The sequence below is a fragment of the Conger conger genome, chromosome 11 (genome assembly GCF_963514075.1).
Source record: "Conger conger chromosome 11, fConCon1.1, whole genome shotgun sequence".
NCBI lineage: Eukaryota > Metazoa > Chordata > Actinopteri > Anguilliformes > Congridae > Conger > Conger conger.
Window position 1 is genome coordinate 27301052 of NC_083770.1, and position 24834 is coordinate 27325885.

Sequence of the window (24834 nt, forward strand, 5' to 3'; positions counted from 1 at the left end):
GTATATAGCTGTTGAACATCATTTCTGATGGGTCGATGGGTCGTGTGTTTATGTTGAGAGAGAAAGAGGGTAAGAGTATCCCAATAACTTTCAAGGTGGTAGGAGGTAGGAGCTGCTTGGTTGAATTCTGCCGTGGCCGTGCGCTTGCCTATATACTGTAAATCGTGGAGTTTCATTTTGACACCGTAGCTTGCAAAAGTCGGCACAGTGCAGCGGACCTCATGCACAATTATGTCATCTGGAAAAGATAGAGACGGCGCCTTTGGAAAACCCTGAATGTCGTCGGCGATGGACAAACAAAAAGGTAGCCTTTTTTAACATTCCGGTAGTAACTTTGTCTTAATTTCTGCGGTTTACAATAAAGTAACTGGAAGTGTTCCGTAACTAGCTAAGTAGTCCACTAGCAACTAATAATGCCAGAACACACAGGTCGAGGGCAAAGGCGTGCGAGGACGTGAAAGCGAAAAGGAACACAGTGTTTGGTTTCAGTCGATATAAGCTATATTGTTTATTTTTAAGGGTTACTGGAGCTTGCGGCGGCCACAGGAATGAAAACACCTTTGTGTCAGCACGCTTCAACAAATATGTAATGGTCTAGATGCGTGTTTGTGTGTGTTCTTATTCTTATGTTAGTTTAAGTGTAAAGGGGATAGTAAAAGGGTTTTTAACTGCACTTGTTTGATATTCACCTCATATTTCCATTCACCTAGACTTATTGTTTGTAGGCCACAGTCTTGTAGACTTATGCACCACATTACAATAACTTTTAATATTGTTTTATTGGCTTCGGGTCTTTAATAATAAAATGTGCTGCACGAAATCGAATATAGTAGCCTACAAAGATACCGACACGCCCCATAATTGTTTCACAGCATTTTATTTAAGCCTACTTTTTCGAAGTATTACCCCTGACCCCCTAATCGTCTCAGTGATTTTTCAATAACATATAGGTTAGAAAATAAAAGTTCTTTATTTTCAATGTGACTTGATCCTACAATGCCCAAAATGATAATATTCCCTCCTGCAAAATATCGTAGGATGCTCCGGGAAGGGTACAGCTTTGCTTGGATCCGGTTCATTGTCTTTTTGGAATGATAATGATAATTTCCCTTGATATTAAGTAGGCTATTTCACTGTTAAAGATTTAGAGTATCCAGGCATCCAATTTATTCTGTTTAGTGGGGGAAACTTTTCGACTTGTGTGTTTGCAGCTTTTATCATTGTAAAGGAATGTATGTAATAGCTTCAGAGCAGTAATCGGAAATACACTCCTTTCTGCCCCCCGCCCCCCGCCACCACCATATCTCCAGAGGTTCAGAACCAACGGGAATGTTTATTTAAGAACTAATGAACGGTCTCGCCAGATTCAGTCATTTTTGCTGCTACACGAGAAAAATAATGGTGGTGTAAGACAACACAAGAACAATAAATGCTGACACTATCAATATTTTTCTTTTCCTTTTCACCCTGTGCAAGCTAGCCCAGTTTGGAAACAGAAATGACATCATGGATAATATTACACCACAGCAAGGCTTTCCTTTAAAAAAAAAAAAAAATCTGTTAACCAGGTAACTTTTTCACTCCAGTCAAGGCTATCAGTTGGATGGCTGCCTTTTCCCCCACATTGGATTCCCTGTTGTGAGTTATAGTGGTTTCATCACTGGCTGAACTCTTTTGCATGCCAGAAATCAAGAAGAGAAACAAGAATGGGACATCCCAAGGCACATACACACACAAACACGAGCGCATACACACATTTGCACACAACGGAATGCGCCACACATTTAACATGAATTCACATTTTGAGCTTGCAGTTATATAGCCTACTATGACATCCTCATACTTGATGTGTCTGGTTTTCTTATGGGCCGCTTCAGTTACGAGGCTGTGCTTTGGTGTTCGCTTGACCTGATTCAGCTTTACTGGATTATTCTTCAAACAAATTCAGTCCTCTCTTATGTGCAGCATATAAAATAAATTGTGTACAGCTTGAAGGAATCAAGTTGATGCCAGAGATGATTTTCTATCACTAGCTCTGAGAACCAAGAATTTTTGATCATCATTTCCCTGGAAATATCCTCCAGCTTTATGGGGCCTCCAGTGCCATGCCTTGCCCTCCGGAACAGGATGTTGTGGGGATGTCAGGATAGAGCTCCTCAATTTGAAAGATCAACATTCCTGATTCATTTTAGGCATGATGCTGCTCACAAAGACGATATGCTGGTATGCACTGGGGCTTAAACTGCATCCTAATCCAAAGGTTCTCAACATAATTCACAGGCGTTAGTCAACATGAGGGCCAGAGTTGTGCCATTGACACAAGCAAACCATTATGAGGCTGAGACAACAGTCTCATACGCCAGATGATATGCTTACCGTGATATATTGTTTTGAACATCATTAAGAAGAGAGAGCACTGGTGGTCTCAGTAATTGCAAAGGACATGGTAGGCCAAGGAAGACCTCTATAGATGATGGAAGAATTTTCACCATAATGAAGCAAAACCCCCAGAAAAACACCAGATCGGAAATACTCTTCATGGGGTGATCTGTGTAGGAATTGTCAGTGATTACAGAGGCTACACTGCAAGATGTAAATCACAAGTTAGATGCAAAAACAGGATAGCCAGGTTACAGTTTGCTAAGAAGTACCTAAAGGAGCCTGTAGAGTTCTGCAAAAAGGTCAAAAGCCGAGAATCAGGAATAGATAGTGAAAGCTTTCTTATACCTTTTACTAAGGAAGTGATTAAATACACCTGACCAATCAGAAACAGCTGAGAGGCCAACTGTCCATTTACTTTTGGTCCCCATAAATGGGGAGGACTATGTATAAAAAAGAATGTAATTCCTACACTGATCACCCAATATGGATGTAAATTGAAGATGCACAGTCTGCACTTCAACCTCATATTGATTGTTTCATTTAAAATCCAATGGGAGAGAGCCAAAATAACATAAATAATACTTACTTAATAATACTGGCCAAATACTTATAGACTGCGCTATATATGCAATATTTATGGGATAGACTACAGGCTATCATCATTTTTTGGCAAGCGCAACAGATACTCAAGGTTAGGGTGCCTGTAGACCCATCTTTCATGAACACTGTTGTAGTCTTTTCCTTCCTCCATTCTTTTTGCAGAATCCTCTTTTCCATCGTATGGATGGCCCAGCAGCAAAGCACAGTGCATTTTGTCCTTTGAGAATTTCCATTGGTTTATTTAGTTCTGCCTCTCCGTGGTTAAGCTGCTTTATTGATGGTATTGTAGTTAAGGATGCTATTACTGTACATCTGAAACTAAATATCCTTAATTCCTCAACTTGAAGTTACAAATGTATGTAAATATATATTTTTGTTCCATATTAAAAGTAATGGAAAAACTGGATGCTGTATTAGTAAAAATAACCAACTTTTTAAAATGAAGTCATATTAAATGGAAAGCAAACTGCATTGCTGTCATTGGAACAGCCACATCGCACTTGCTTGCTTTTGCATGGGCAGCCTGTTGCTCTGTGACATCAACAATTCGGTTGTTTTCCAGACAATGTTAAATTAATCATTTTCCCCCAGAACAAATCCTGCTTTTTGGATACTTTTTACAGATTATTTACACAGGGGAAATTAATATTATTTGGGGATTCCCCTCATAGACTAATGGGATTTCAGCCAACTCCAGCTGCTGTTTCACCTCTTCTGTCCTGACTGCATCCGTCCACATACCACTTAGTTCCAGCAGCTCATTTCTGTCAGGCTTGTCTCCCCCCCCTCCCGAGTGGGAAGATATAGGATATGGCAGCAAAAGGCAAAAAGGCAACTACTTGAAATAAGAGCTTTATATGCAGAATGCCCCTTTTGGGCAGTATTTCTGAAAACTGAGTGGGCTTCATAAACATTTTCAAAATGTGAAAAATGCCCCCTTGCTTCAAACATCAGTTTTGCTAATGAGGAAATGTAAAAATCCTCCTCTTTGAACCCCCCCCCCTTCTAAAAAAACGTGACTACTGTATAGTGCTTTGTGTAGAGGACTGGCTTTGCATAGCCATCAATGGGCTCCTTGTGGTTTGTTTTGAAACCATCGGTGACCCTGTTAGGAGCTCAGGAAAGCCAGGTCAGATTTCTCCATGTAATGAAATGTGAATGGGAGCAGTTGCCAGGTGCTTTGCTCTCCCTCTTTAGATAGCCTCGACGTGTCATTTTCATAATTACAAGGCGACCATAATTTATCACAGCCTTGATTGCACAGTGTGACCTGTGAGGACCAGTCACACTGTTTGTCGAAGATCATGACTGTTTGGATAAGCAGGCCAAATAAGCTCATGTGCTTTGAAGGCAGTGGTATTTCTGCCTCCCTGTTTTCTGTAATTTCAGGGTATCTACACCATGTTTTTTTTTCTTTAGTCAAATGAGTTCACTTTCTCATCATTCCGTCAGTTATTTTGCTGTAATTCCGTTCTTTTACCTGGATACTGTTACTTTCAAATTGCCATGTGACCAAAACTGAGGGTCTGGGATTTATTATATTTCTTTTGATTGAGCAGACTGTGATGCAATTCTCCAGACTTACTTGTCAATTGGTAGAAGCAGTGGTTTAAGTATGGCACACTTTTGTTGTGTGAATCTGAATCATCCCTCAGGATTTTGGCATCAGAACAAACTGGATCCGGTGAAATTGCTCTTATTTGGTAAAATTGCAATACAAGCATCACCACTGGATTAAAACTTCATCCTTTCATATTTCGTAAATGACCTCAGTCATCCAATAATTTTTTTGGATATGATTATGTGAAAGCCATTCTTCATATAACATGGCAAATGTAACGCTGGTAAAATGTTTTACTTCGACAGCACGTGTGGGTTTAAAATCAGGAGACATTAAGACCAGCCAATGATCTTTCCATAGAAAACAAGAGAAAATGCAAAAGTGGTAAATGAGGTGAATGGAATTTACTGTATACCCCTAGGGATGAAATCTGGGACAGAGTAAGAAAAAACCCAGGTGTTCCTCTGAAGCTTAAAGCAGCAAGTGCTACTGTTTGAGCACGGACCATGATACACACAGCTGTGTCAGAAAGAGAGATGTTCCCAGCCCATAAAAAGGCCAGATAGTTCAGATAACTCTTCTCCGATATCCATCCTTAAAAGTTTTTTTCCCTTCTTTTTTCTTTGTAACTTGCTCTTTCTTGACAAGTCAGTATAAAATTGCCATACAGGCAATTGTGGTTGTAAACTTCTTTTCTTCTTTTCCTTAGCCAAACATTGATGTCTGGTTTTCTGGAATGTTCCGGCTCTGTTTGTTTTCAGCACTGCTCTGCCAAAGCTGCCTAGTCTGAAGGTCAGCGAGAAGCTCACTTAGGTGAGAAAAAAGAGGCTCTTTGAAACATTGGGGTTGCTGAAAACATTATGTTTTCTGCTTGTGATTAAATTCAAAGCCAAAACATAATGTTTTATGGAGAGCGGAAAACCCAGTGCAGTACCTTAATACAGATGGTTTTATAAATGGCATATGATCCTTAATGGTTGGCCCTTTGATAATTTAGAATGCTGGTCTTCTTTGATCTGAAATGTATTTGTACTTCAAAGGAGAAGTGTTATCTGTCAAATACTACTAGGTTCAGATTGCATATTTTGTCCTGGAAAAAAACCTGGAGCGTCACATGGCTTTGCAGCAGCATTGTTTAGTGAAACTACATTTTCATAACGCTGTTCCGACAACATTACACATTCCTAACAGCTATCCCGTTTTGGAATAAATATGAATTTGACCCTTGTTATGACCTAGGAAATAATCCTGGCGTGTGAAGTCAGAAGATGTTTGTGAAAAGCCACAAAGCCCCCACTAAGACTTTGCAATAATTGCTTATTAGGAGGCTGTTGACCTCTGACCTCCATCACCCACATCCAGTTCATTACTATGCACTGGCATTGCCTGACATCTGATTCTGTTTGGGAGGTGTAGTTGTTGCATGTGTGCTGTACCTTTTTTTATTACAAAAAAAAATCACAGCTCTGGCTGAGCTGCAGTCATGAACGCTTCCCCTCAGATAAGGAAAACCGTGTTCCCACAGTCGCCTGTTTTCTTCACTAGCGTCCTAGGTATAACATTTTGGTGTGGTGTTCAGCAGATCACTGCGGATCTTTGCAGCAGATTGTAGAAGTGTACTATGAGGAAAACAAGTGAGTCATATGAGGGGAGGGTGGGTGCTGCTTAGGCTTGTCGTAGAGAGATACATTTCTAGAGAAATAGAGATGACAAGGGAGGACAGAGGGGGGAGAGAGGATGGTCAGCGAGAGAAAACAGCAGAAGGCAGTCTCTCATATTGCACGCAGCCTGTCCATCCATCCGTGTCTTCTACGGGAATGCATCGACTGTGATTCCCCCCCCCCCCCCCCCCCCATGTGCTCGGGAAGGAACATGAATTATGAAACAAAAACAACAATCGCGCTCTTCAGTGAGATGGCTGTGGGGGCTTCATTCAGCACAGCGTTTCTGTATGCTCTTCTCAGGCTCTTGGGCGTTCTTTTCATAGAGAAATTTTAAAGGCCATTGAGGACAGTATAACAAGCGACTCGTTTTTTACAGTACAGTGTTGTGCCGTGCTGAACAGAAACCCGCCCTCTTTCTGTTTTTTTGTGAACTGAGCAATGTTCACAGATACTAAGGCTGCTCTGCACAAAGTCTTTTTGATGTCCTCTCCCACATTCTCTAGCCATCTCTGTTTACCATGGTAGCTACAGTGGGGCTGTACTGTCTATGCGTCTATGTAGGCTGAAGAGGTTTAACAGAAGGGGACCTCTACTCCCCCTCTCCACGTAAGAATGTAGTCATTGCACATTACTGTAATGCTTATTGTTTTCCTGTGGTTTTGCCCTACACTCTGTAAGCCAACGCACTCACTCACACTCACATACATGCGCGCACTCAGTTTCTGAAGACTCATTGTTTTGTTTGGATGAATGTTGATCGCATTTAGAGACTTGTTTGTGACTGAGTGTGTGTGCTTAATTTCCCTAAATTAACCCCTTTCTGAACGTGAAAGTTTGAATCTGGGCTAATTTAACTTGTTTAACTTGTCACTTGAGTGTGTATTAAAGTAACAGATTTCTTTCTGAATTTCTGTGGTGTGGCAGAGTGCTTCTGTACATTTGTCAGAGCAGCAGTATTATGTGCGGTGTCCTTTACAGCCATAATCCTGTCTGTCTTCACCGTGTCATTGGGAATGCTACACAAGATCAAGTAATGTTCTCTTCACATGCGGTTTGTCGGGGCTCTTATGTAAGGAGGAAAAAACCCAACTGCTTTGGTCACTGATCTCAGCTGCCTCCTCACCACAGATCATCTCTCTCCAGTGCTGAACCGGCTAGTCTCAGACCTGCAGTCCTTTCTGCTGGTCCTGGACAGTGAAAACCTCAGCTACATCGCTCAGGCTCAGAAGAAGTCCATTTCGGATTTGCTCACCAAGCTACAGGATGCCCCTGGTAGGTTATCCCATTCCAGACAGCCACCTGCACTGGGCATGCAAAGTGAAGTCTTTGCTCTGGGTTTCATTGAGTGGAGAATGTTTTGTTCAGTTTTAAAGTGGTATACATGTTTTGTAATTTGTTTGTAATGATGCTAATTGATATGAAAAACAAACAAATTAAAATAAACTAGCAGAGTTGAAACGGGCAGGAGGAACAGACTGCATTCATAAGAAGCAGGACCCTATCTTGTGTGTGTGTGCGTGAGTGCATGTGTGTGTGGAACAGGGGGTGTCCTTTATACAAAATAAGACCGGGAGAAGCGAGAAGTAGAGAAGAGCAGACTGGAGCAAGGCCATAAATCCCCTTTTGGTTGTGAAACCCCAGTCTGTTCCAAATGACCTCACATCTGTGACAGCGTGGGGCCCGCGCAGCGTCCATCACTGGGCTGCGTGCGCTCCGGGCGCAGACAGGACGATTCACAGCACTCTGCTCCAACTGCCAGAGTCATGGGAAGTGTGTCTGGCTGACCTTTTCACCACTGTCCATTAAAAAGGCGAGACATTCACTGCAGAGTCCTACTCCCAGGAAGACAGCTGTTTTACCCATTTAGGGGAAAGACCTGAGCTCCTCTGGAAAAAATGTTGAGAGACTTGATAAGATTAAGTCCAAAATGGCAGAGGTAGTAAAGCATTGTATTTTCAGGTTTAAAATAAATACATTTTGCCAAGATTGGGTTGACTATAGGGACCAGGAAAGCAGGACCATTTGGTTGAGTGCCATTAAAATGTTTTCATGCGTGTTGAATCTTTCTGCCTGTATTTTGCTCCAGTGGAAGATGCAGAATACATGATCATGAACTGTCCATCTGGAGCAGCTAACAGCGATCTCAGGGAAAATCGGTCATCAGACACAGGTATGCTTCCATGCTTTGTTAAGCGGTTGTCCTCTTGATTCCTCCCTGGAGATTCACGCTCAGATGTCCCTCAGGGGTCAGTACTCAGTCTCCTAAATAAAGACCACCCTGCGGTTGTGTCCCTGTAGGTGGCCTCCCGGCCAAGGCTGACCTCAACCACGTCCAAGAGCCGTCGTCCACCGCCTCGGCTGAGTGGCTGCTGAAGGGGGTGAGTCTTTGTCTCGTCCATACAGGTCACTGTGGCCTCCAGAGAGGGCAGTTTTACACAAGACTCTCGCCATTTATTGTTCAGCCAGAGGGAAACCATTTCTATAGGCGGCTACTTGGGGCCTATTTGATCTATAGGCCTTCTGAGCTGCTGAGACAAGGGTGAAAAGGGGCCTTATGACCTGACCTCTGCTTATGAAATCCCCATCTGTTGTATTTGAGCATGACAGTGGTTTGTCTCATTATTTGCCTTCCCAGACTACTGGTGACAAGAAAGAAAAACGAATTCAATAGTTCAAGAGTCAATAAATAACAACACAACAGCAAGGACAGCCCACACTCTCCAGCAGACACAAGCTTAACATATCCATCCATTATGGTCCAGACACAGATTAAGCCTAGTCCTTGACTAAGTTAAATTTTGAATGGAGATCCTCAGTCTGTTGCTCTTCGGATGTCAAAGAGATTTAGTACAATATAAAATTAAGGTTGACATTGCATATAATTCCATTCCCTGTAACACTTGATGAAAATATTTCTGCTGTATTAAGACCTGTGGCTAAACTATGTTATGCTAGCACAGGGGCGGCCAGTGAGGAACTTGCTGAATCTGAATTAGAAGTGGCATGTTTAGAAGTGGCCATAAGTAGAAAGGATGAGAAATCAGTTACATTAAAATCTCTTTTGATCATAATGCATTGGTTTCCAAGAATACTGTGGTTCCTTCAATTCTGCAATTCTTTCAAATGGAATGCTGATTTTTGAAATCCAGCTCAATTAATAAACTTTTGTAAGACTGGAAGAATGCATTCAATTTTGATTTCATTGCATTCAATTACCTCAACAATTTACCTCATCATCAGTCAGATGATGTATTTCCTTGTATTGAATTTCAAAGCAATATTGGTCCAATAAACTCACGCCTCACATTGAACAATAGTTGTTGAATCCTTAGAATAAACAGTTGACCAATCTGTTTTGACTCAGTTCAAGATACCATACGGTGTGACTGAAGTGCATTAATTAAGCATCAGCTGATAGCATAGCATATTTCATAAAGAATATTTTTTGTACATGGTCCAGTGTATGTATGTACCTCAATAGGACCAGTTGCTTAGAACATTGCAATTTAAGGCAAAAGCTAGCTAGGTTTGTACCTAAAGCACAACATATACAGAAATATTTTGGGTCATTATGACTAAGGTTGCTCAATATGGAAATTCTGGGGCTGATATTAATAATCCTGGGGCCAAAATGGGTCTGCTCGTGTTGGCTGGAACAGTGCTGATACCTCCCTTTCCTCATCAGTGAAAGCTCAACCATAGCAGTTGTTGAGGGATATTGCTCAGTTGCTCAGTTTCACTTCAGGCATGTGCTAACTGTCTTGCAAATGTTTGCAAATGACCCCATCACTTTAAACCGGTCACAGGCCCATGGGAAAAATCTGGGTAGTTGCATCAGTGTGTCACCACTGTGGGGATTATGACTGCCATTTTTTTTATCCGCAGTTTACGGACAGTATAAATGGCTTTGAAAGATTTGCTTTATACAATTTGCTTTTGCTATTGTGTAGGAGGCCCATAATTTGTTTTGGTTTCCCAAATGATCCAATTTCAGCTGAGTTGAATAAAGAATTCACATTGAAGTGTTTTAAGTAAAGTAGGAAAAAAGGTAAATGTTTTTCACACTTTTTAAACCGAAAATATATTAGATTTCTAAATACTCATTTTCCAAAAAAATACATGTTACAGTACATTTTTTGCATTTTGTTAAATAAAGTAACATATTAACTAATAGACATCTTTTCAGATAAAATTTTGTTTGAGGCTGTCTGGGATTATCTGGATAGCCAAAAGCAAGTGAGACATCCAAAATCTGCAAAATAACTTCTCCAATATGTTTTGTACAATCGACCAGCTGATTTTCTTATCAAGATGCAGGACAGTGTATCAAAGCAAATTGATGCAGTCTTAAAGGATGGTCACAACAAATATTGATTTGATTTAATTTGTAACTGTTCAATGCTCTCTATAGTACATTTTTCAATATTTAAGACTGATTTCATTATTTTTGAAAACAGCTTTGCTTTACGGAATTTCTTTACATGTGCTTAAGACTTTTGCACAGTACTGCCTGTGCATTACTTTGGAATGCCATTTCGCAAAATAAGAATTGAAACATTTAGAATGGCTGTTTTTTTGGGGGCCTGGTGCTCTCAGTGTGTGTCTGTGCCAATCTTCACTGTGCTCCCAGGACTGACTGGTGTGGGAAGGCAATCTAGTGACGGTTTATTTTCAGGTCTGACCCAGAACCTCTCACCATAATGACAAGGGAGAGCAATGGGCCGTACAGTAGCAGCTGACAGGAGCCCTAGCCGCCCAGCCGAGGGGGCTCTGATGTGGGCCGCTAATGAGAGGGTCCCAGGCCTAGCATGGTTTCTGGAGGCCTGGCTGCACGTCTCTCCGAATGGGTGAAGATCGGTGCAGCCGGTCAGAGGCCAGGTCCTTTAAAGTGGCCAGGAGCAACAACCCGAAATAAACAACAAAAGCATTACGGCAACACCAAAGCCAGCCAAGGCTGTATTGTTTCTGCTAACATCATCAGTTAGACATTTCACTCATGTCACTCATATCTGAGGTAGTATGTGCTGCCAGGGCAGGAAATGTACTCAGTTCATATCCAGCTTAAAAATTCTTGGAGTTGTTTCACCATTTATGTAGAAGAGTTGAATTGGAAACCTGTGGAAGCATGTATTTCTTGCAATTACTGTAGATCCTAGTGATGTCAGTTCATTGGTTGAAATGGTGTATGAAGTCATGGAGTGAAAATTGTCTTGTTTTTCTATGTAAAATGGCTGCTCTCGCTCGCACACTTGTAACACTTCCGCCCGCACAACCAACCCTTTGGTGTCCCACGCTTGGTGCATCCAAGGAGGCACTCCGGAAAGTGGCAGAGACCATCATGGGATTACTAATCATGGGTCCTGGAAATCAAAGGCCAGGGAAATGTTTTGAAGCGGCTTGGTATCTGTGAACGGAAATGCTCTGTTTATGCAGGAGGCCATCTCCACTCCGTGACTATGGTGCCATTGCTCAAGATGGAGCTCGGGAGGGGAATTCAATGTTCAGGCAGTAATTATGTCTACGTGATGGAGTGATAGAACACCCACGCACTAAGGGGAAGTCAGATGGCGCGAGGTTACCCCCAAGGGACCATGAGCTCACTGGAAGCAGCTCTCTGAGCTGTACTAAACACAACAGGAGCTACTGAGACACATGCGCACACACACGCATGCACATGCACATGCACGCACACGCACACGCACATGCACACACACACTCAAGCTTCTACAACAGAAGCTTTCATAAAAATCTTATAGGGGTGAAATGGCTGTTTCTTGAAATACTGCCAATGTTGAAGAGGCATTCTGCTTCATTCACTAATACTTTTGCTGCCTCTTGGTCCATTGTACTGGAGACCAGTCATGACAACAGTAAAATACACGATCATGTAAAAAAGAGCTCAAAATAAAGAGGCAAAAATCATAATTTTTTAAACCACTCGATAAAAGAGTCTGTCTCTGAAAATCTGTAGCTGTAGATGAAAGGTCTTCAAGAACATTGTAATAGACTGAATTTAGATCCAGGACTGAAGTGTAGTAAATGAAGGCTGGATCTATTAGATGAATACACATGGCAGAGTCAGTAAAGCCAGTGGAGTTGCAGTGGATGAAGAGGCATCTTTGTGTGCCCCTGGGCTAATTGCTGCTCTGTCAGGCAGTAGCTGTGCGAACGGGCCCCACAGCTGCACTCACTCTCAACTTTATCACTGTTTGTGCAAAACAAAGGCTGTGGTCACCACTTACTCCAGCTGAAAAAAAGGAGCTCACTTCTCCCTATAAAGCGCTAAGAATGCGGAATGCACGTTTACAAGCTCAGCAAGCACGTCTCCCACTGCCTCAGGATGCGAGCGGTCCCACAGCACCACGCACGCTCTTCTCTCTCTCCCCCTCCCTCCGTCTCTGCGTCTGCACGGGGGGAACGGGGGGAACGGGGGCCCACGGCAGCCCCAGAATCCCCCCGCCACCCCACTTCCTCCCTGGCGCCCCCTGCCCAGGGCTCAGAGGGGTCTCTCTCATCCGCAGATTGGAATCTGGATTAAATAGTGTACACGCTGTACTGCGGCCCCCTGCTCTCCCCTGCTATGCTTGGGTTTGTCCGCCCCAAACGTTGCGTTTGTCTAACCTTGCTGCCTGACCTCGCTGGTTTCTCAGATAATTTTGTTTAAAATAAGGGTACTTTTCCATGTAAAAGGAAACTAACAAAAGAAAGAGAGAAAAGGAACAGGGCAAGAGGATGAAAGAACACCAAAAGAAAAGCAATTCATTTGGATATCAAAGTTGCAATGAAGAATATGATGACATTATTTAATACTTTTTAAAATTCATATTTGTTATTTTACAGGAAGGAATAATTATATATCACAGACTCTGCTATATTCTGCGCATACCATGCCACAACATATGGCATGCATTCAGTTATTCTTTTCTCACTCATTTATTTTCTCAGCATGTATTGAAGCCCTTACTCCATGCCTCAGGGTACAGTTCAGTGTTTTCTTGTCCTTATGACTGATATCATGTTAATAGAAGAATGTGTAGCCTCATTTAAACACAGTATTAGTGTTTCACACCCACTGATCCTGAAGCCTCGTGGTATCTTAGGTATGCCTCCCAGGGCGTAGTGGGTTGTTTGGTACAAATAAGTGATTTCAGTCCAGGCTAGGTCTTCCCATTTTAGTCCTTGCATAGTCTGACCTTTGGGGAAAAATCCTTCTTTCCAGTAAATCCTGATTGTGTTGTACATTGGTTTCAAAATAATCTTGGAATCTTGGAGTTCTTAGAAGCTGACTGTTCAGAAATATATCCCCTTTCTTGTCGGTAAACTTACTTGAAGTGAAATTCCGACTATATATAGTTGACATTTCCACATGATGGTACATAACATTTTTTAAATTTCATGTTATTTTGGATGAAGAAAAGAAAATAAGAGGAATTATATCTCGCTAAGCTATGCGTTTGCTGTTCTCATTTGAAAGCTGCCAGTTCCATTTATGTGTGTACAGTGCATTGTAGCAAAGCGTAGCACAGCCATTGCACCAGCATTGGCCAATATGTTTGCAAAATATTTTAAATTTCTGTTTAGTGTTGTAGTAGAATGGAACCGTGGATAGCGTTTGTGTGAAAAGATAAAGAGTGAAGTTCCTTCTGGAATGTTCTGTAGTTTAGAGTGAGTGATGACTTCTGACCGGCCATAATTATGTTGTCCTGGTGTGTGGTGAGAACCCTTGTGTGACATCTCCCTCACTCTGGTGTGTGTTGAGACCCCTTGTGTGACATCTCCCTCACTCTGGTGTGTGGTGAGACCCCTTGTGTGACATCTCCCTCACTCTGGTGTGTGGTGAGAACCCTTGTGTGACATCTCCCTCACTCTGGTGTGTGGTGAGACCCATTGTGTGACATCTCCCTCACTCTGGCGTGTGGTGAGACCCCTTGTGTGACATCTCCCTCACTCTGGTGTGTGGTGAGACCTCTTGTGTGACATCTCCCTCACTCTGGTGCAGAGCCTGGCCCCTGTGGTAGCTCCTGAGCCCTCGGAGGATGAGGACTGCTATGAAGAGGCAGAACCCTTTGTCCCACCCAGCCAGCCCTCAGGTACATCAAACAAGTTGTCATGTATTGGTTGTAGGCTTCCAGTGACTGTGGAGCGTGTCAAGTTTTGTTGATAATCAGCAGCTTTTGTCTGGTCTCCAGATGTGGTGGACTCAGACAGCAGTCACTACGAGTCATACGGTGAGGAGGAGGAGGAGGACGACTTTGTGAAGGACCGGGCTCACTACATCCAGTGGACTGCCTCCCAGCCCTGTCTACGGCCAGTCCCCGAGTCACGCATATGTGGCTACCTCTGGAGGAAGAAGTGGCTGGGCCAGTGGACCAAGCAGCTCTTCATCATCCGCAACCACCTCCTCCTGGTAAATCCATCCACTTGCCCCTCCTCCATGTCAGCCACAGCTTGGTATTACTGGTGGTGAAGGATTTGTTGGCTTATGCTGCTGCAGCTTTTTTGTGCTAGTTTGGGTGACGTTTCTCTCTATGCATTTTGAGTGAGTGTTGACATGTTAAACGCTGAATTTGCTGTAATTTTCACAATATTTTCTGCATTTTCCTGAGAGTTATCCAAGCTGTGGCACATTTGGGGCAGCACGTGACTGCTTCTGGCTATGTGCTTGGGCCTGCCGCAAATGTGTATGACTCACCAGCAGTTTCCGTGGTGATTTATTCTCTTGAGGTCTGGGAACAGATCATTTTCTACCTACCATAATTGTCTGTTCTCAGGCCTCTTCACTCCAGTGACCAAATTCATGTTTCTTGTGGTCCTTCTACTCAATTATTCTCATATTAAACCCCTAGGCTTAGTCAAGTTATTGGGTCACCCACTCACTGCATGACAATTTCTGTCTGGCTTATCTGTCATTAGTGAGAAGTTACACTGGGAGTTAGCCAGATAATTATGATGTATAAAGGATCCTGATCTCGGTTCTTGTGTAGTTTAATATTGGGTATGATTTTAAATAGGCGATGCAAAGCATTGTGCAGTTCCCAAAACACATGTCCTGGCAGCTGCAATGAAGCAATGTTGCATAAACACTTAACTGCTTGGACAAAATGCACACATGACCAAATATGACAGCTGCTCATGTATCTATATCAACAAATGTGAACCGAAGAAAATCGGCACCATGATATGTGGTGCTCAGTTTGTGGCTTGTGTTAATGCTGAACTATGGACAGGACATTTTATTATGTACATTGAAGTAAATATAGAAATGAAAAAGTAAGGAATATCCCACCTGGCACACAGCTAAATAAAGCCATGTGTGGCTTTTTACAAGGCCTTCAGATTGTATATCACTCTCATTGCTGCTGATCTAGATGCCCTGTTTTCATTATATAATGTGAAACGTTCAGGCCCAAGCCTTGGAATCATCTAAAATGACTAAATCATCTAAAACAACTACATTTTCAAATTAAAGACACACTATTTAGTTGTATTAATTTACATCCCAGAAAATGAATGCATGTCTGGAAAGTGGAAATGTATTGTACTTTTTGTGCAAATACATTTTCATTGTGTAATGATTAAATCAGATCTTGACACTTGTTATGGACACATCTGCAGGCAACCAGTGGTTCTTGAGAGCAAACCTGTGCTATTATGTTATTAACTTCATTTTTAAGTGGGTATGCAGAAGAAAACTTTGAAAAGCAGTGTTGTCAATAATATCTGTAGGCCTGTACAGCCAGCACAGCATCATTCATCTCGAGAGTGAAGGCAACTGGAGCCATGATCTGATGATCAACGGTCACTTTAGCACACCCTGCTGACTAAAAGCCATGTTTACTCACTGAAGCTGTGGCCACTTGTGCTTTCCTATTACATTGCTGATTGGGCCTCTCTCCTTCCTCCCAGTGCTACAAGTGTGCCAAGGACCTAAACCCACTGCTTGAGCTGAGCCTGAAGGGCTGCCATGTGGTCTACAAGTCAAAGCACAGCAAGAAGATGCAGCACGAACTGAAGGTGGTGGCCAGCTCAGACACAGTGGTCATGGGCTTCCAGAGCTGCCAGCAGGCCGAGGAGTGGCGGAAGGTTTGGAGGTGTTTATGATACCATCACAGCAGTGAGTGAGTGAGTAGTGAGTGAGTGAGTGAGTGAGTGAGTGAGTGAGTGAGTGAGTGAGTGAGTGAGTGAGTGAGTGAGTGAGTGAGTGAGTGAGTGAGTGAGTGAGTGAGTGAGTGAGTGAGTGAGTGAGTGAGTGAGTGAGTGAGTGAGTGAGTGAGTGAAGAAATGGAGAGAGCAAGCACAGGGAATGCTCTCCAAACTGTGGTTAGAATGAGGTTAGAATAAATTTTAAAAATCATTTCAAATGCAGTAATCACTTTTAGGTCATGCTGACTTATGACGTCAAACCTCTGTCTGTTTGCCAAGATAATTGAAGAGGTAAGCGGCTCCTCCTACTATGAGAAGGAATCCCACAGCTCCTCATCATTGCTCAAGTGTGACAGGCAGGACTCTTGCAGGGTAAGCACTGCGCCCCCATCGGTCTCCTCACTGCTGAGGCCAATGCCAACTTTTGTGCGCTCTTAAATTATTCTGTTCATATTCTTGTTCGACTGCCTTTGCGCCCTTAATTCCAAAACCATTGTGTGCTTTTCTCCAAAACATGTCTATCTATGGTGCTGTGTTGTTTGCTGTTACAACAACTTTGTTTCTTCTGTTGCAGTCAAGTACAATCCTTCATTCAGACTCAGATGAAGACAAGCTGTCGGGTCTGCCCTCAGCCGTCAGTAGTGTAGAAATTAAAGATAAGGGTAAGAGCTGCCCCTGACTTCAGCCCATCCTCCTATTAAAAATTATTGCATTGATATCGTATGTTCAAATCCTGAACTGACTGCTTGCTTGCTAATGATAGCACAACCTGCAATTGGTCAACCAGGACTTCAACTGTGAGAATGACTGTGCTGTGGCTCAATGGTATTACTAAAACAGAGGTGCACTGATTTGTTTCAGTCTTACATTTTACAAGACAAGTAATTACTTTGCTCGTGAAAACGTGCCCCAAAACATTGCAGCAAATGACACTGCCCTGTATTTTGAGTGACTGATAATCTGCCTATATGTACAGTATATTTGCTCCCTATACAGTACTAGTGACTGGTTCTCTCCTATACATATATAGACCAAGTATTGAGTGCATAAATTAACATACTTTATAGAAGGTTGACATTTCTGTATTATAAATCCTTTTTTTAATTGGTCTTATATAATATTCTAATATTTTGAGATGCACCTGTCTAATACTAGTAGAGATATGCTACCACATAATTTATAAATGACATTACAGGTTAAGTAAATACATGTATAAGAGCCACAGCCAGTCTAGCTATGTGCTGTGGGGCAGCTGTTGACTGTGACCCTGCTGTGGCCAGGTCTCCTGAACGTGCTGATGAACTGCCAGTGGCAGAGTCTGTGGTGCCAGGTGGAGGATGGGGTGCTGAAGATGTTCCGGGACGAGGTGTGTGAGGAGAGCCCCCAGTACAGCGTGCAGCTGAGGGGCTGTGAGGTGCGGCCCGGCCCCATCACTGCCCAGGCCTACCGTATCACGGTCACGCAACACGGAGACCAGCTGGCAGTGCTGGAGGTAAGCGCTCACCCCAGGACTGCCTTCAGAGCATGGCAGCTCACCTAGATGCTCATTAGAACTTATTTTAGCTTAAATTTATGTGGATTGTTTGTCACTGTTTTGTTTCTGTTTGTTTCTCACTCTTTTCAGTTAGATGGGCTATTAAAGCAGAAATAAAAATGGTAGGGTTATGTTGAGGAGTATGCTATTGCATTTTCTCTCAGAAACACAAGCCTTAGTTCTCACTCAGAGGTCTATGTCACACATTGCATTGGTCTATAATTTGAAATGTCAAATTTAAGTCAAATGAACAGGTAAGGCAGTGAGCAGTTTGCTGCACACGTGGAGCGTTCTCTTTGCACAGAGGGACTGACAGCCCTCCGTGTTTGCATGCAGGCCAGCTGTTCAGATGAGAAAGAGCGCTGGGTCCAGCTCCTGCAGGATGGGAGCACCAGTCAGGCTGATGCTCTGTATGAGCGCCTGGACACCACACTGGACACTCGCACTGAAGGAGGGCTCAGGTAAGAGACTCACACGAATCCATGTATATGATACTTTCCTCACTCCCTTAACTCTGTTGAGCTTGTTATGGTGTTGTTGTGGTGTTTCCATCAACACTACAACATTCTCAATGCAAATTCATGCTTTGTATTCTGTCACCTTCATTGCCCATTGTTCCAGTTCCAATTTCCACAGTAGAGGGAATCACTTGATCTTTAAGGTTTAGAGGGGTCATAAGTGCCATAATTCTATTGCTATAATTATGTCAGTTTAGATGGAGATTGGAATACTTTTTTCCATACATAAATTGCTTTAGACCTGAATAAAATGTCCCATCCCTCATAAAAACTTAGTTTTTTTCTGGTCTCCTAGTGGTCTAATGGCACGCAGGTTCCCAACCTCCAACATGTACATAGATGACCCATTTCACCAGCTATGTGGAGCAAGCCATTCCCAGCCCATCTACTCCAACTCTTCCATTATGGATGACATGGTACGTGATCTTATGGGTGAGGTCTGAGTTCACACTGAGGTTTTAACAGCCCTGTACTCCAGAAAAGATAGTTAATCAAATCTTATTGACCTCTAATGAAAGGCAGGAAGGTTCTTGTCAATGTCAACATTGGTACTACATTCCATCTGAAGTTGACTGTTAATGTGAATATTCAGCCATGGCTCCAGATTGGATGCCTACTCAATGTCAGAAAGGGAGAGGGAAGGTGGGATTTCAGGCAAAATAAAGCTGTTCAACTGTTTTGTTTCTGTTTACTTGTCACATTTTACCACTCTATTGTTTGTTTTATATCAGTTCCAGAAGTCTCAAAATACTTCCAAGGGAGATTCTGTAATTTCCAAAGAAATCTACTGCAACAACGAAGTCTTTTCCAACCACAGTGAGTCCATTTCACACTGGTGTTTCCAGATATCAGTCTGTGGTTACTTTTGTTTCTCACATTTTCAATGTGGGGTAGTCATCCTAATTGAAGAAAAGGACTTTTCATATTCATTGTAAAAGATAGACATTATGGCTTCTTAGAATCCGATTAGCGAAGCCACTTGGTCCAAGTGAAAGCTTGTGGGCCAATTATCACTAGCCTAAGTCTGGCCTATATCATAAGCTGACTAGGAAACGGTGGTGAGATTGTTATTTCTGTCTTGCCAGGCAAAGTGAACTGACCTATTCTGTAAATATTGTGTCATTGCCTCCTAATGACTCGGTTATAAGTTTTGTGTTTCTGTGTGGTTTGGAGTGTTAAGATAAACTATTTGCACTGCGAGTGAGAGTATTTGTAGAAGGGCAGATGATTCACTTTGCACTTCCTGGTGGGATGCGAGTGGTTGAGAGGTAATGTTGGGAAAGGATCGTTCTTGATTCCTGAATTGGGTCTGAAAAATTAGGCGATGGGGGCAGATAGATAATTGTTCTGTTCTAAAATATATATATCACATTTTAAACCAAATTAATGAAATGAGGAGGTCTGTAGAGAGAAACAAGCATTTCTGCTCTTCAGTGCACAACATATGATTAGTGAAGAATTTGTGGCTCTACTATGGATATTATTAGCATTCTTGTGCATGAAAGTTTTTTGCTGTGAAACGGAAACAATTCTGTCACATCTGGTTTTCATTTATTTTGCACACAATCTAGCTGTGTGGACAGTGTCTAATAATTATATGGTGGTTATTACAGATTATGTAAGCAAATTCTGCAAGACTTTCCATTGAGTCCATGTTCTTGTTGTGTTGCTAGTTACAGAAATTAGATTTTGCGAGTTTATACGGGCTGTAAACTCTGCAGCACTGGATTATTTCTGAATACTTTGCTGTTGTGTTAGAGTGTACATTTGAAACAAAGTGACATTTTTCAATTGGCTATATGAGTCATGAGAAAATTCACTTTACTTTGAAATGCTATTCAGAAATTCATGAGGATTGCAGAAGCGCTTATGTCCATTTCCATGATGACGAAAATGCAGTGATTCACTGATGATTAATCCTTTCCTGCTGAAATGGTGAAGGCATGCAAAATGTGGTGGAGGGCAGAGGATTCTACTGTAGTGCAAATAAGGTTACAGTGTGCTGTTAAGCACTAAACCATCTGAGGGCCTCAGAGCAGAGGAGAAAAATGCTCCCATGTGCTCTCAGTATGGAAGGGGCTGGTGGTTAGCTGTCATTTCTGGTGGTTTGGTTGTGGCAGAGGGATGTAGCTTTGTGGCAGCAAGTCCTTTTACGGGCCTCTTAAATACACTGCAGAATTTGATGGTTTTTCTCTGGAGAAAGCCTCTATAGGTTGCCTCTTTTAAAAAAAGATTTGAAACCAGAATGCGGAGGAACTTTCGTGTACATCCTGGGTCACAGCTTTCTCACACAACATCAAAACCTTTGATTCAAAACTAATTTGCACTGTGGAGAAGCAGAACACATCTGCTTAAGTTCTTAGGCTGTTGCTGTGTCACCAAAATTGAATTGAATCTTAATTTGAATTGGCTGCTTCTCCGTAAATAGCTGAGATGCGTTGCGATGCTTCAGTGTGTGACCGTGTCTGTTGTGTCCAGGCAGGAAACCGACGGGTGACTCTGAACGTGGGGTTGAGAAGCTGGACCTGACCGGAAAGAGGAGGGTACAGCTGAGAGCTGGGTCTGAGATGAATCTGGTGACAGTAGGGAAGCCAGCTAAGCGCACCTCCTTCAGGCAGTCTCTGGCTTTCTGCACAGAGAGAGCACAGGTACACCACGACCACCTATGTTGCAGCTTACAGAAGCCACCTGCAGCTATGTGCATTCAGGTTACTTTTTTAGGTTTGGTGGAAGGAGCCTGCCAGTTGTTTGGTTTGGCTGATTTTCTCGCATGTCGGGGCATTGTGCTGATAGCATTACCCAGACATAAAGAGTACAGTGGTCTTCCTTCCTTTCCATAGCTGATGACTGCTCACTCAGTATTGGGTTATATACTGGCAGAGGCCAGGGCATATCAGTGGTCACAGTAATGGCGTACTAAATACCATGCACAGGGATAGGTTGCTTTTTTCTTCCTCTTTCAGACAGAACAGTCCAGCCCTCCTTCCCTTAAATCCTTGCTTCAGAAGGCCACTGGTGGCACCCACTGCACTGCTGTTAGGCAGTCAGCATGCAGGGACAGTGGTTGCTTCGTCCTTTTGACATGCATGGAGCAGTGGCAACCAGAGGAGGGCAGAAGCAAGCCCTGAGGTTAACCAGAGATTGCCTTCTCATTCAGAGCTTCCAAAGCTCTGACAAAAGCATTCCCTTTGAAAAAGACCAGATAGTTTTCCATCATTTGGGAATTTTTTTCAGATTCAGTCAGAAAAGGTCATGTTACTGTGATCTATAACATCACAAAAAAGTCTTAATTGACACCCAATGGTCAGTTCTGTAAAAAATACTTCCAACTTACTTATGTATACATTTTTAACAATATCTTCACTTATGATACAAAGCTAATTAAAAGGTGCAAGATATTGAACAGATCCCCACAGATGACTGGCAATACATTTGATCTGCAATGGAGCAAGGAAAAAGGGGATCACTTCGCAAATGTAATAATCGTTGGGTGGGATCTGTTTCACATGTTTTACAGGAAACCCTTGAAAAGCAAAGCCAAAACCCCAAACTTAAAATTTTATTCCAAGAATTTTCCCTGTAGGCCTCGGTGACACAAATCTCCCAGACAGCACATGCACTGCTGCTCTGTTCCTCTGTGCTGAAAATGATGAATCGCTCAGAAACACAAATGCCATTTGCAATTAACTAAAATAACTGGAAGAATAACATTTTTACCTATCAATAGAGGAAGCAGGTTATTGCTCATAATTTCCATGAATGATCTCAGAAACCAATTTTTCTCAGTAATGCGACCTGACAGATTTTTTTTTTTTTGGAAAAAAAAAAGGTCCATCAGTAGCTTTTAGTGTTATTTGAAGAGCTAAGTTATAGAATTTAAAGGATTTCCTGATTAGTCCCCTTGTTTCAATTGTTACCTGCTTACATGAAAGACGAGTTCATATACATGTATACTCTCTATTTGCATTTCTGAATAAATCTTTTATCTATGGAAAATATGGAAACCAATAACTGCTGCAATAAACAACTGCTTCAGTAACTATTTGGTGTAGATATACAGATTTAATTGAGTGCTCATGTTGTGAAAATGTACTTGATGCAGTCTGTTTTTGGAAACTGAATGGTACAGACGGTAATAACTAAAAGATTTAATTGGAGGAACCCAGGTAATATAATCTGTGGGATGCATGGGGATTCATAGTTTGTATTGCTAAGGTGTTGATGATCATTTGAGCAAATTTCAAAATCCGGCTCTGATTATAAGGTGCAGTGGATGCTGAGGGAATGGAAGTCAGTACAGTACTCCTCAGGCTTAGCAGGAGTTATTTGTGGAGTGTGTGTCTATACTGCTGCTGCTTCCAGCTGCACATGTAGCATGGTGAGTTTGGGGGTCCGGTGTGCTGCTCACCTGAAGCTCACCCCCTGCTTGTGCTCACAGGGAGGGTTCCTGACTCCCCTGCTGCGGAGGACGGCCTCTGCAAAAAACTCCCTGAAACGAGCGCCATCTGCCCTCTTCATTGAGAAGGGCAAGGTCTTCCAGAAGAGGAAGGTATGAGGTGATGACACTGAGCTTCAGACAAGCTGTGTAATAACTTATGACAAACCATCAGTTAATGCCGAGCCCTATCAAGTGGGATATTCATTTGATGGCATTAAACTGTATTTATCTGTTCCCATTCCTGATGAACTGGTGCAAATAAATTGGGATTTGGGGGTTTGGAAGGGAAATTGATGGCTCTCGATTCCAAAGCCCTACCAGCCTGGTGTGTTTCTACTGAATGTGACCTATTTTTAGTCAATTAATAGTTGCTTTATTTGTAATCAAAACTTGTGTTCCTTGCTGTTTGGCATAGTGGGGAAACAGTAACGTAAAATTAATTAGTAACTAAACTAAACTGACATAAGAATACAATAAATGTTTTTTTTATTATATATATTATCATGGTGTGCTCCAAGAGTGTATGTATGTTGTGCTCCAAGAGAAAATATGATGTGTTGGCCGTGTCAGTTTTCTTTTTCTTTCCCTGCAACGGTGACCCATCTTCTTCTCTTTTATTGTAGGAATGGGAGACGAAGACTTCTGCTTAAGACTGGACAGCCAGTTACCTACACCTTGTACACATTCCCTTACTTGTATAAGTATATATTGCACTGAATATATTATTACTGTGCATGTGGATCATGCACTTGTTTTTTTATTTTGATCTTTTTTGATACTTTTGTATTAATTAAGAACACCTGAATATGTTTTTGACTTATGTTTTCCTCTTTAGTTCATTCTTTGTAATATAAAATATGCTATCCTTTCTGATGGGAAGCGACCTCCCCTATGAACGATGCACTCCCTCTCCATTACAACTACTAATATTTGCAAGGCTATATCCTTCCTTTCATCACGATGTTAATATAATTTGTGCTGTGCTGTGAAAACTAAACACAGAACTGACAAATTGTGGCTGAGACATTCTTTTTGGTGCAGTTATTTTCCTGTTTTTTCTAATGTTTTCTGTGAGTTGTGAGGTTGCAACAGTCAGTTGCAACCTGCATTAGCCTCTTCATTTTCAGGCCAAGACATAGCTATCATGCACTGTTCCTTTCACTAAACTGCACCTGCAGCAACCAACCCACTGTACTGAAATAAAATATGAATTGATGGGAAATGACTTATCAGGTGCCATTTCACATTTCATATGTGAATCGTCTTTATTTGTCCCCTGAAATAAAGTCCTATCATTAAAAGATGGTGTGTCATGGAACAATATTGAGTGTGTCAGTCAATGTCTGTTCTCTGCTTATGAAAGGGCTGCTTCCATAAACAAGTCATTCAAATACTTTATTAATATTCAGGTTTCCCTTGAGACTAGCCTGTGGTATACTGATATAATATCAAATCAGTCTTCATTTATGAAAGATGCATTGATAAGTGTGGCTGACCTGACACGGCCAAGAGCATTAAACATAATTATGGCTCTGTCAATAGGCATAATGACAACGTGTGTATTTTTTCAATAAACAAATGTTGGATAAGGTCATGCAAGTTGTTTCTGGTGTTTGTTTTAATTTATCTTATCAACATCCAGTGGGCTATAAGTACTAGCTACTCACGCTAGGTTTTGAAACTGACATGGTTTAGCTGGTTGACCAGCTACCAGCTCAGACAAACTACCAGCACCAGCTGGCTCACTAGCTCATACCAGACCAGCTTATGCCCATCTTGCCGAGCTCAATTTTCAAGCTGGCATAGCTGGATTTCACAGGGTAGTCAACACAAAAGATTTTTTGTTTAAGTTATCTGTTATTATAGTTGTTTTAAATAGGCTATTTATCCTTGCATGTGCACCTTAGAACAGCTGGATTTAGTAGGACGATAAAAAGGTTATCAATATTTAACTAGCCAGCCAGCTTGGCAGTCATAATTATCTGGGTCCCGTC

At 42.0% G+C, this 24834-nt stretch overlaps 1 protein-coding gene across 3 annotated transcripts; it reads left to right on the top strand.

Annotated features, from left to right (window-relative positions):
• Positions 1-44: 44 nt before the first annotated feature.
• si:dkey-220o5.5 (actin filament-associated protein 1-like 2) lies at positions 45-24434 on the top strand. Of its 3 annotated transcripts, none has more exons than XM_061261345.1 (16): positions 45-304; positions 7336-7479; positions 8294-8377; positions 8506-8585; positions 14207-14297; positions 14397-14614; positions 16114-16290; positions 16630-16722; positions 16925-17012; positions 17631-17842; positions 18221-18345; positions 18698-18818; positions 19134-19218; positions 20881-21050; positions 22841-22958; positions 23464-24434. In XM_061261345.1, the coding sequence occupies exons 1-15, from the start codon at positions 277-279 to the stop codon at positions 22955-22957; spliced, it is 1833 nt and encodes a 610-aa protein (XP_061117329.1). In that variant the 5' UTR covers positions 45-276; the 3' UTR covers position 22958; positions 23464-24434. The 3 variants fall into 3 exon arrangements, with proteins under 3 accessions (XP_061117329.1, XP_061117327.1, XP_061117328.1); XM_061261343.1 differs by having other exon boundaries at positions 22841-22951; XM_061261344.1 differs by having other exon boundaries at positions 7351-7479; positions 22841-22951.
• Positions 24435-24834: the final 400 nt, after the last annotated feature.